This window comes from Pleurodeles waltl, chromosome 2_1, assembly GCF_031143425.1.
Source record: "Pleurodeles waltl isolate 20211129_DDA chromosome 2_1, aPleWal1.hap1.20221129, whole genome shotgun sequence".
In the NCBI taxonomy this organism is placed as follows: Eukaryota; Metazoa; Chordata; class Amphibia; order Caudata; family Salamandridae; genus Pleurodeles; species Pleurodeles waltl.
Genome location: NC_090438.1, coordinates 262841333 through 262854307, shown reverse-complemented (window position 1 = coordinate 262854307; position 12975 = coordinate 262841333). Strand labels below are relative to the sequence as shown.

General features: G+C 40.6%; 1 protein-coding gene across 8 annotated transcripts in view; it reads right to left on the bottom strand.

Moving 5' to 3' along the window:
• FGF13 (fibroblast growth factor 13) overlaps window positions 1–12975 on the bottom strand; it is a 1071467-nt gene that overhangs the window by 357177 nt on the left and 701315 nt on the right. Inside the window, exon 1 of one of the 8 annotated variants that reach the window (XM_069212436.1) lies at window positions 7763–7830. The exons of the other annotated variants lie outside the window; for them this stretch is intronic. Within the exon in view, the coding sequence (XP_069068537.1) occupies window positions 7763–7793 (31 nt within the window). The 5' untranslated portion in view covers window positions 7794–7830. Of the gene's footprint in view, window positions 1–7762; window positions 7831–12975 lie in introns of those variants that run through there. 8 annotated transcript variants of the gene reach the window in all.

The following is a 12975-nucleotide window of genomic DNA, read 5'->3' as shown; positions in this document are numbered from 1 at the left end:
GGGATAAATAATTAAAAGTGCAGAAAAATGTTCTGCACAAATGTTAAAAATATGGAACAATTTTCTGCACTTTAAATTTCTCCCACTTAAAAAAAACCTGTATTTTTCAGTTATACATACTGCACAGTGTCCACTGGATACGGGAGCATGAGGCCTGCTGTGTTTAAATGTGACACTTTGAAATAGCAGAAAATTAAAATGATGAATTAACTTAATCATTAACTTAACTTTTCATTTTCATTTCCCCTTGTTTAAGAGCATTGAGAAACATCATTTTGTGCTCTCCCTCCAATATTGATTTAACAAGGACTTTTATGTAAGCATTAAATACCTCAGTGTTTCTGTTTTTCATTTCTGTGCTCCAGCTGCAGCCTGGATCATAAATCTGCCTGAGCATTGCTCATTATCAGTACCTGCTATCTGACACCTGATAATAAGATTGCAAAAAAACACAGCCTTCCCTTAACTTTAAAAGAACAATGTGTCCCTGTGCCTATTTAAAAATGAACTTGGGCCACCAGCTACTCTGAAGGTGCATCAGAGCTACTGGTAGCTCGATATCAACTGGTTTGAGACACCTGATTTAGAGGAACATTTAGAGAAATGGCTGACGAAGCTAGGGGTCCACGACTGCTGCTTTTATCAGTCACTTGCACTTGGTCATACTCTTTTATTATCTTTTGGACTCCAGGCACAATACTTTAGAACAATTTCTAATCTGTACCATGGTCCAGTGAAAATTTCTAGGTAGGGGGAACTTCAGGAACCTGTTGTCCATGCTGCCATTTGAGAGAAGCAGATCTGGAGCATATGTTCTGTGGCTTCCCGGCACTCAAACCTCTTAAGCTAGGAGTGGCTGATTCTTGCGGCTTGAACTCCATTGAGAGATTACCTTAACACCCCCACCCCCAATTGGTGTTGCTGGGGGTGTATAGCAATATGGATATGGAGCGCTCCAGGGGGCAAACCAAATTTATTTTGATCTGTATGGCAGTAATTTGTATCTGTTTAGCTGCTGCTTGACTCAACCTGCCCCGTCCTACATTTGCTCAATGGCTAGCACAACGTCTCTTGATGGCCAATTTGGAGAGCAGTTTATATACATGAAAGGGTAAAAAGAGTAAGAAGAGGGGGAGACAGATCTGAGGGCCTTTACAATGGTGGGAAGGTGGTATCTCTGGTGGTACTAAGTAGGGTATCTTCACTTAAGAAGATACAACACTTGAAATGAAAGTAATGAAATTAAAGTTACTGAAGCTTCTTTCTGGGAGATCTATATCTATTGTTCTCATGATATATTTATGACTTTTATATACCATGATTCTCTCTTTTCTCCTTTTTTTCTGGTCTCAGAATATGTTTTTATGTGATTCATAACCAAATCATGCTTTAATGAGAATATGTCTCTATGTGATCTATAATCAAATCTTGATTGGATGATGAATTTAATGCGGCATTTTGGATATATATATATATTTTTTTTGTATCTGCAATATTTACTGTTTGCTTGTCTATAAAAAATCGATAATAATAAAGCAATAGGATTGATTTGGCATTTTGAAATATGCGGAAATTTTGGAGAACTGTTTGCTCCCCTTCATTGGTAGGGCATTTCAAATTTGAAAACATCTGTTTTGGGGGTTTAGTTGTCTGGATAAGCTAAATGCTGCTTGTAAATATTTGGAATCCATTTTTCTAATGTGATTACCAGATGTGTAGCATGAGAATATCAACATTTGTGGATCACCACCAAGAAATTAGCCATTTCTGCTTGCTTAAGCACTCGTAGGGGTTGTGTATGGACAAAACTTTCTAGCTACATGGATAAAAGAAGAGTGATATGACGCATGCCAAGCCTCCCATTATCTACATAGCAAACACCATTTTTAATAAAAGTGCACCACTGCAAGTGACCATGGTGCAGGTCTACAAAGGACCCTAAAGGCATGGTGCAGCTTTTAAAGTAAGACCGAGCTGAAGTGGATTTAGCAATAAGTGCCCTGGGCTGCTCTCACTCTGTGCCTCATGAAGACCAAAGCCTAAAATTATTACAAATTACTACTTAAAATTACTGTTTTTGAAATAGATAGTTTAACGATGTTTGGAAACTAAAATGCATAATGTTATAAATTACTCACATCTGGATAGGGTTTTTGCTATATTTGTACATAAAATAAATATTCCTCTAGTTATGACACTTGCTGATGCAGCCTACCTTAATGCTAACTGATATTTTTGAATACTCTTCACTTGAAAAGTTATATCCAGGAAAACTGATTGAAGACCCAAATTGTCCAAGTGGAGGATCATTGTTTTCAGGGAACTAGCTCGGACTACTGACTACAATGTAGGATTGGACAATCTCAATTCCTGTAACTGATAGCAGGCGGGCTGCTTGCTTTATTGCAGATCTGTAGGACAAATGAACTTCACAAGAAATAAAGCAATTGTGGAACTCTGAGATGGGGTAGCATGAGTGAATAGTAACACAAATCAAAACCCTTGAAATCATGGTATTGCTACGCTATTCGAAAGCTGTGTAAGAGCAGTATTTAATTGTACTAGGAATACCTGGTATGAACTCATCAAACAGAGCTGTGAATACAAGTTTTTTTTCCCCTCAGCATAGGTGTTGCATTAGTACATGGTCAGAATTCAACCATCCTGAAATGATGGGATTAAGGAAACAGTAAATGAACCCTGAACAACAGAAGGTGTTCAAAAATGTAATGGCCTCATGCCCAGAAACTATTATTGAGAGGCACCTTTCACTTCAAGGCATTTTGTGACGTCTTCATTTTTAATTCCACAGTCTCCTAAATCAATAAGGTTGGCTAGTTTGCCTTCTGTTAAGTCGTTCAAGAGTCTGTGACACTGGGCAATGTTTGTGCACAGGTATGTAACATATTACATACAGGGAAGGCTGAATATCACCATTAATAATGTAGTGCCTTGGCATACTTGAGTAACAGAAAACAGCCTGGCTCTGGTGCTTGCCTTTCTACTGCCCTGATACCTGATCTTTTAACTGTGCTTTGCATAAATGTGTTTTGGAGAAAATGGCCTGGCTTTGATAAAAACCACCATTGCAAAAATACCTTTATATGTTTGGGAAACAAGACATGCTATGGCAGTATTTGGAAAATAGGCTACATTTGGTGCCCTTGCTTACTGTTCTTTTACTAACCAGGCTATTGTGCCTGTAATTACAAGGGGTATTCAAAAACGGGATTGTTCATGGTGTCCTCTATTATGGCATTGAGAACTAGCCTGTCTGTAGTCTGCCATTCCATACAGGTGGATTGGCTAAACAAACTGGCTATGGTGTTGTTGCAGACAGTAGTCATCATGCATCTTTTCACTGTAGATTCTTTCAAGACTCCTCATATCTTAATTCATCATCTACACTTTATCTATTCGCCAAAACCCTTGCCAGACCACCAACAGGGATATTTGCATAACCAGTGCACAGCTGTCATATTTTAATGACACAAATATATCACCCAACATCTGCAGGTTCTACAACTATTTGTCTTTTTCGAAGGAACAGAAATGATGTAGCCCCCCTGGTTAATGAAATTATTAGCACACTGAATGCTAGCCTTGCCTTGCTCTCCCTTTTCTATTAAGGAGCTCTGGGAATTTTTGGTGCCTTTATTACTAGGGCTTGAGTATCAGCCTGGATATGATAACTTTTTATATGTGTGAAAAGAGCCCGGCTATAGTGGTACTGGAAAGAAATATATTTTCTATGGTGACTCTGCATACTATTGTTTTGGGAAACATTCTCGCTGTTGTATCATTACCTACTGACATTTATAAGTAACACAGCCTGGATTTGATATTTCGGTATTTCACAGTCTACCTTTTCTCCAGCTAAAAGTTTGACTCACAAATTCATATTTTTAATGAAAAACTGTGATATGATGGTTTCTCTAGTGTCCCTACCTGGCCCAATACGTCCTTTTGACTCCATTGGCAAGTACTGGGACAACACTTTGTGGTCTTTTGGCCCACTTAGAGCCTCTCCTCTCTCCGCCCATATGCTGTCCGGTGCCGTTCTGATCCCATCCTCAGTGGTGTCTCCTTCTTCCATCACTTTGCTTTCAAAAGGCCTGCCAAGCCTGATTCCCCAAGTCTCCTTTTCCTACTCCCAGTTTTCTCTGCATATAACTTGCACATTGTCTAACTACTCTTATGCCTGACCCCCAATTACACGTTCCTACTTTGGTAGTGCTCATTTGACCCTGCCGTGTATGAGCCTATGCTTTTCTGGTCTTAATTGTTGTACCCAATAGCCTCCTGGCTTCCTTTTGAGCTTCTCCTCGACCTACGTGTTGTCCCTCGTCAGTCTCAGGGCCTCCAATAGTTCTCTTGCACCTACCCATAACTCACTCTTCAACTCAGCTCCCAGGAATCGCTGGCCATCCCTCTTTCTGGAGAGGCAAAGACACCGGCACCCACTCTGATGCAGTCTGTGAGTGCACAGAAGTATATGACATTGCAGCAGATTATAAGACCACAATGGGACACCATATATTAACAGTACATAATATTCACACAATTCAAGACACACACACACACCACAGCACAACTCCAAGACACATATATTCTTCAGAGTTTGTCACCTCAACTGTATATTCATATCAAGCTATATTTACCTTTTGCACTAAACCAGCAGTACACATCAAACTTAATACCATGAATATGTCATACGCACAAATGCGCTTCTATCACTTGCAACAGCAGATATATATATATAATGTAATAATCACATCTTTCCATGTATCAACAGTACATATTGGAAACTACGTCTGGTATTACCATGTACACAACATGGCTCTGAGCCATATAGTTGGCTAAAATTTGTCCACCACAATTGCACATTCTTATAAAGTAATATCTGTCCTTCACACTACACAAATAGTGCCCATGAAACACAGTCTTTGATATCAGGTGCACACGTGGTTTAAGATGTAAAATTGGCTGTTTGCTGCCTCAACAACACATGCATATCCTCTGACGAATCTACATATCAAGTATCCAGAGCGCTTAGTTTTACGTCAAAGCCAGATAAAGGCCCAAGACATAACAACCACCCAAAGACAATAGGGGGTCAACCATAGAACCCTGTTAAATTAAACATGTTGCAATGTTCTTTACCTCACACAGACGTCATACTTACTCCATACAGAATTGTAACAGGATTACTCTAGCCCCCATCCAATATAACCCATCATTAAACAATAAGCTAGTCCAATCTAACTTTCCCACCATTACCCAACATGATTCAGCAATATGAAATGCAACCAAATACCAAAAGCCAACATGATACTCTGACTCCAGTCAGAAGGTACCCTAGAATCCTAAAGGATGTAGCCTCATAAGCCTGGGCCCAGACTCATGGCGGTAAAGCATCATGAAAATGCTCATGAAATACCAAAGCATAGCACAAAACAGCATGCCTTCAGGGGCGTTGGATATATTCTAGGAGTATTTCACAATTACTGATATTCTTAACTAGAGGAAACTGAGGAAATGAAGCACTGAAAAATACCGTCCCCTACACACAAACAGTGACAGTGCGGACAATCCGGTCTTATTTGCAATGTTTCAACAGTAATTTAACTAATTTCCACATGTATAGAGCATTCTGTGTGAATAACCTCTTCTCGATATTTTTCTTTACTTTAAACGCCTCTTGTGTTGTACGGACCAAACTCACGTATGATTTTCCTAATTAAATGTCCATCTACACGACTTCATTTTGTGATGAGAAGATGCACACAGTTGGTAAATCTGCATATATATAGGTCTATAGCGCAAACCCATCTGTGAAACAACAGCGAGTTGTATAAATGGGTGGTAATAGTGGAAGTGGTACAATGTAGACCGGAAAAGGTAAGAGGAGATGGTAAAAGAGAAAGGAAGGCTGGCAAAATATATTTTTCTATGATAAAAAGTTTAATTTAAAAATTGTACATAGGAGACATTGAGCACATTTAGAAGACAAGGTGATGTGCCAGAAACGCATGATACAGTTTTGCATTTTGCAATTGCTCGTATTTTTATGCAGTCTTTCCTTGTTTGTATGAGATCAGTCTCTTTTGAATTTCTTTGCTTCGCAGCCTCAAAACGTTTCAAATGTTTTGGTCGCAACCCAGAACCACACCCTAGACGTTGAAATTGATCGATGCCCGTAGTTTGCTGTTTGTTTTTCAATAAGCGGAATCCAGTGTGAAACTATTATTCGCTAAGGGGTGAATAAGTACAACTGCGTGTTTAGAAGAGGAGTAAATTAAAAAAAGAAAATTACCAATGCGAAAAGCAACTTCGATTATCTTCAGGAAACGCACTTTGCTGGGTTCTGAATGCTCTTCAAGGAAGGTTAACCTTGATACCAGCATGACATAGAAAAGACAATATGCCAGAATGCTCGAAAAACCTATTTTCTAAAACTAACTGGCTGGGAATGTACACTTTAATGTGAAATCAGGGTGCGAGAATGCTCCTACTATTTTTGCTCACAATCATTCGTTTTTTCATTTTTTCAACAATTAACGTCTTATTAATTTAAAATGTACACAATAAATAGATAATGAAAAAGTACAGATAGAAAAAATATTTCTTAACAGAGTACTGGTAATTAAAAAGAGCAGCCTATCGAATATGAATATTAAAAAAACGTGAATTAATATTTTTGAAAGTCATTACGGAGAATAAGCTTCCTCTACCGACCATAGGGTCAAATGCATTGGTTCTGATTTGTTATTATAAATACTATATACATTTATCCAGGCTATGAAATCTAAATAATACGTTTTTAAAACTATTTTCTGTACATTAACTTTGATAGAACTACAACGTGTCCCTGTTTTTAATTTTCAATATACACACACATATAAACATCTAGGCAGCAGCGACTCTAAACTGCAATAATACAGAGTAATCATTCGTGATTACTGTATTACTGTGTGTGTCTGATGTCCTTCCATTGATTGCGTGAGACATGGATTTACTGAATACTTGAGTGAGGCAATAATGAACTTTTTATGCGATTAATGCTTGAATGAAGATTGATTTCCTTTTCTTGAATTCTCCTAATGCTGTAATATATTTCTACTTTTAGTTATGCTGAAGTGGGGCTTACACATTGTGCTTTGCAGTGGGACCAGTATCATGGCTCCTGGTTTACATGATGCTCGGTGCGAGGATACAGGGCGTTGGTTTGCAAGGATGCGAGACCGCAGAGCCTGCCTTCCTCCTCATTTAGCTAATAATGATCGCCAAGCTCCTAACAGGCGGCAATCACAACGAACGTGAATTTAAAAGCCGGTGTGATGAGTCGGAGCATCAGATACCTTTTGATGGAGAATAGAACAGAAAGGGCCCTATGTTTAAGTATGAATTCGAGCATGAGTCGATTTTGTTTACCTTCAATTAACCGGAAGAACTGTTTTCTGAGCTAGGATCCAAATTCACTGTAATATGGTTGTAAAGCTTTGAAAGAAACGGGACTAAACGACTGACCCGCTGTCTGGAAACCTGCGGATAGACATGATTATACCTGCTGGAGAGAGGTATTCATTCCACAGACAACATTCGACTCTATCGTGAACACATGCAACGGATCTAGGAGAAATAAACCCCACTGCAAAAACACAGAGGAAAAAACAGCCTATAACAAGAGCACGATAACGCATGCAGAGATGTACTCAAACCATAAGCCCTCAGAGCCCACAAATCAAAGAACACATCTTACCTGAATACGACTTTCTTAAGCCCAAAGCCATGCTTCTGTTTACGCTGATGCTACCAGACAGATAGAGTCCGCATTTGCACGGGACACAGAGAGCTGAGAAACTTTAAGCCATATTTAAAGTATTCTCCAAGGTACTGTCCAGAAGCATCATCTCATACCAGTGGTACAGAGAGATCATTAATGGGCATTAGTGACAGGCCATTACGACTTTCAGAGGTCATTAATGATTCATTATGTTGCTCTATTGTTCTGGCACTGAGGGCCGTTTCTTTAACCTATATGTACCGCCCCTTAAAATGTATCTAAACACTTTTTTTTTTTAAATCAGAAAATTGTGCTCTGACGTCTAGAGTTACAAGGCAATTACTGAAACAGGACACCGCGCCACATTACGCGAGCAGTACACCAGATGCCTCCTTTGGTGGAAGCAAGCGGGGATTGTGCAGCCTGCAACAGCTTAGTGATGCACACACTGGAGGTATTGTGTCTGCCAAGCGTGAGTTTTATGTATCAGCCTCTCAGAGGGAATTACAGCTCTTGCTTTTCTGAATGTATGTCAAGATATAATTCTGAGTAAGTCATGCCCCTCCTCTTCCGGAAACCAATATTCTATTATACTCTATACTTTTGTTTATACGGATAACGCCAGGACATTTTTTCATATGCATTTGTTTACAAATATATTTAAACAAAACTAGGGTCCAAGGGGTTACATTAACGAAATAAAGTAACATCACATTGAAGTGACTGGTGGCTATTGAGGGAATCGCTGTTCTGTGTAAAATCTTTGCAACATACAATATGTGAGGGAGTAAATAGTGTTTTCTTATGCCAATTGTACGGTACTGTGATAATACTATGGAATATTAGCACGGTTTACTAGACTGTCAATATTTTTTTCAATCACTTTTTTACCTTTCAGATTGGTTAACAGTCTTTGTATCTGTTGTGTTATTGTTATAGAAAGCGTGAATGTTGAATGTCAGTATTCAGTCTATAACCTCTTCAAATCTGATTAGAGTCAAAGAAGTCTTACTAATCCTAAACACAGATGATGGTAAAGACAAACAAGGCACAATTACCACCATGTAATAGCATGACATTTTTGCACTGACAGGAGCCTTGATTTACTTTGACACTGGAATTATGAATAACAGTATATATGAAGTCAGAGGTGTGCACTGTGTGTGTGTGAACAAACAAAGGTTATAGGGACATTATAGTCAGAAACTAGAATTGAAAAAAAAAACAGAGAAATTTACTTAAAAAAACAAAGGTTACATGGACGCTGTAGTTAGGTTCACATTTCAAACATACAAAACCAAAGAAATTCAGCAGTTACAGTTAGAGTTATTTTAAGTAACTATAACTCATGCCCTAAGGTAACTATAACTTGCGCCCCACCATGCACCTCATTAATAATTTTATTGGAAATGTTGCAGTAATAATTTCAATGATGCTGTAGAAGAAGTCATGACCGATGTAATATATTGGGTGATTAACAGTGCATGGCAAGAGCACGATGGAGCGTGGGCTGGCTACAGTAACCAACCTTGTCCCACTAAGCGTCAAATGGATGGAGCGTCAAAGATCCAATGCAAGGAGTAGAGGCAGCGATGCGAAGGGGATGCATCGGTTCTGATCCACACCATCAGGGGATGCGTTATTTTTTAACTGCACAGTCGTTGATGCAATGTCCTCGAGGTGCGGTGTCAAACCCTTTGTGATAAAGACAAGTTGTTTTTGATATGTGCAGGCAGTGATGCAAAGGCAATGCGCTGGGACTGATGGTGATGCATGGATCCTGAGCTGTGCAATCAGTGATGCAAAGTCCTCGTCCTCAGGGGCAGTTGTGATGCGTCAGTGTTGAGGACAGATGTGATGGGTCGGACCAGTGCAGTGATGATGAGTGGATTTTCTCAGAACACAGGTGCAGAACCCAATTCTAAGGACCCAGGATTGGATTGGCACCACTTGGCAGGGTAGGACTTACAGTTGCCAGAGACCAGCTGTAGGAGAGATGCAATCAGTCTATGATGTCCCTGAGACTGCAGAAGAGGAGGCAAGCCACGAGCCCTTGGAGTCACTTTGGTTCTGGGGATGTAGAGATACAGGCCCAGTCTGCCTCACTCCCAGGCAAGGAGAAGGCAGGCAGCAGGATAGGCAGAGAAGAGCAGGAGTCCAACAAAGGCCATCAGAGTCCAGCAGAGTGACAGTCCTTTCAGCATCACAGTATTCATTCTTCCTGGCAGAATCTGCTCAGGTCCAGAAGTGCAATGATTTCGAGGGGTGTGGGGTCCAGTACTATTACCCAGATGTGCCTTTGAAGTAATGAAGACTTAAGGAGAGCCCTTTGAAGCACACAAGGTCCTTGTCTTTCCTTTCTTGGCTCCAGGCACTCTACAGTGGGCTATGCATCTCTTTGTGTGGGGACAGGCAGAGCCCTATTCAGATACAGGTGTCAGCTCCTCCCACCCATCCAGCCCAGGTAGACCCATCAACCTGGTGATGGGCCATCAAGATGTAAGTGGCACACCTCAGCTCCCTTTGTGTGTGGCTGTCTGGAAGGAATGCACAAGAGCCCATCTGTCACACACCCAGACATGTATTCAGAGATAGGCGAAGGCATGGAACGGTTAAATTAGGAAAATGCCACATTTCTAAAAGAGGCATTTCCAGACATGCAACTTAAAATCTAATTTCACCATAAGTTGTGATTTTAAATTGTGAGTCCAGAGAAACCACACTCAAAATATCTATCTGGTCCCAATTGGAGATTACACATTTGAAATTTAATAAGGTAATTTTAGTATTAACCTATGGGAGAGATGCAATAGTGAAACACAAACTTAAGAGTTTTTCACCACCTGGACATGTACAGCTTAAAAGTATATGTCCAACCTTTTAAATATGCTGCACCCTGCCCATGGGGCTGTCCAGGGCCTACCTTGGGGATGTCTTAGATGTAGTAAAAAGGAATGTGTGGGCCTGGCAAGAGGGTAACTTGCCAGGTCGACATGGTATTTAATGGCAGGCCTCTGTTGTGCTTAAAGGGTTACTGAAGTGCGTGGCACAATCAGTGCTGCAGGCCTACCATTAGCACTTAATGTAGAGGCCCTGGGCACATGTAGTGCACTTTACTAGGGACTTATAAGTAAATTATATATGCCAATTGTGGATAGCCAATTGTAACATGTTTTTAAGGGAAAGAGCACATGCACTTTAGCACTGGTCAGCAGTGGTAAAGTGCCAAGAGTCCTAAAGCCAGCAAAAACAAAGTCAGCAAATCAGGAGGTCAGAGGTAAAAGATCAGGAGAAACCATGCCAGGGATGCCAGGTCTAACAGTAGTAAAACTGCATTCATAGTTTGTGAATATCAAAAAGTGTTAACATTAGTACAGCAAGTGTAAACTTAGACAAATGTGTAAGGTTACCTTTGTGAATCTTGTGGCTGCCTATCGAGAAAAGAATCACCTCCACGCCTACAAGGCCCTACACGACCAGTCTACCTCAACCACAGACTCTCCTTCTACACTCCCGCCAGACAACTCTGCGTCACAGACCAGGCCCTCGCCAAGGTCCCCCGCATCCAGAAATCCACATCCGGAGGAAGATCCTTCTCCCACATCGCCGCCAAGACCTGGAACACCCTCCCCATCCACCTCAGGCAATGTCCCACCCTGTATCAGTTCAGGAAGGACCTCAAGACCTGTCTCTTCGATTGATCGTCTCCCCCCCCCTTTTTCCTCCTCCAGTGCCTTGAGACCCTCACGGGTGAATAGCCACGCTCTACAAATCCCTGATTGATTGATTGAATTGAGCCCTCTTAATCTGGATGCAGAGTTGAGATTGTCATTCACACAACTTACTGTATAGGAACAAAAGACTGGCACTATTAAGTCTTCACTGGGAAAACGTGATGTCCATGCAGCATCAATTGAGTCTTCAGATTATTATTTTTTGGGGTAAAGTAAATTGGTCCACAAATATGGATTATCAGTGGCTTCCATTCTCAGAACATATTTACATCAAGATTAAATTCAGTAAAAAATTCTGCAATAGGCCATCACCTTTGTTCAAGTATGGTTCATACATGTACAGTTGCTTGCAACCTGAGGACTGTGAAGGTTTTAACTATCTAATGAATATGGCTGATATGTTTCCAAGTCTGTTGTAGTTAATGTACTGTTTTCACTGCCTTACTCTTCAACATAATCATATAGCTCTCCTATCAAGAGTCCTTTCAGTTTAGACTCTTGTCCGAAATGTCTCACCCCAATTGGCTTACCAACATATGCCATTCTTCCTCAGAGACCACCATCATTTCCTTACTATCAGTGGTCTGGATTGTTTATCAGTGGCGGCTCCTCTGCTATGGTAGAGGAGCGTCACTCCCCCCAGCCAGCAGCAGCAGCTGCAAACCTTTAACAAAAAAACGATAATAAACTATGTTTGTTATCATTTTATTGTTAAAGAGGTGGAGACATGGGTCATGACAGGGATGGAGGGGGAGTGCTCAGCACATATGTGCATGAGCTCTCTCCGACCTGCCACTGTGTTGCCGGATTGGAGACAGAGCACCAAGCTAGAGCACTCCAGCCAATCTTAACACTGCTGTTATGCTGCCAGCAGCATGAGAGTACCAGTAGGATTGGCTGCAGGGCAGGCTGGGAGCCTGTGCCTACAAGTGGATCCAGCAGTGCAGCGGCTCACAGTAAGGTACTTTTAATTTTTCTTTTTTATGTTGTCCCATTTGTTTTGTGTGTCTTCCATCCCCTCTGCTGCCCACCACGTGCCACCCGTTTACCGCACAGCGTGCTGCCACTGTTGTTTATACAGACTTTTGAAACAACCACAGGAGAGCCTCTTGTGAAAGAAGATAATACTGATCTCAATCATTTTGACACTTCATTTTGGCTAAAAGTATTAGTGCTGAAAACAGTGACAGATGAACAGCTAGATTCACTAAAAAAAAGAAACTTGTGGTTAAGGAAATGAAAAGTTGAAAATAAAGAAAACGCTACATGCAGTGACAAGAACATTTATTTTAACATTCTATACAATGTGCATTGACTATTAATGGAATGCTTTTGGGTTTCTGACATAAATACGTAAATACACAGAAATGTGCATCACCATGCACCTTTTGGGCCCAATTCACAAAGCGATTTGCACACATTTTGTCAATTTTGGTGTGTATGTAAGGGCATATG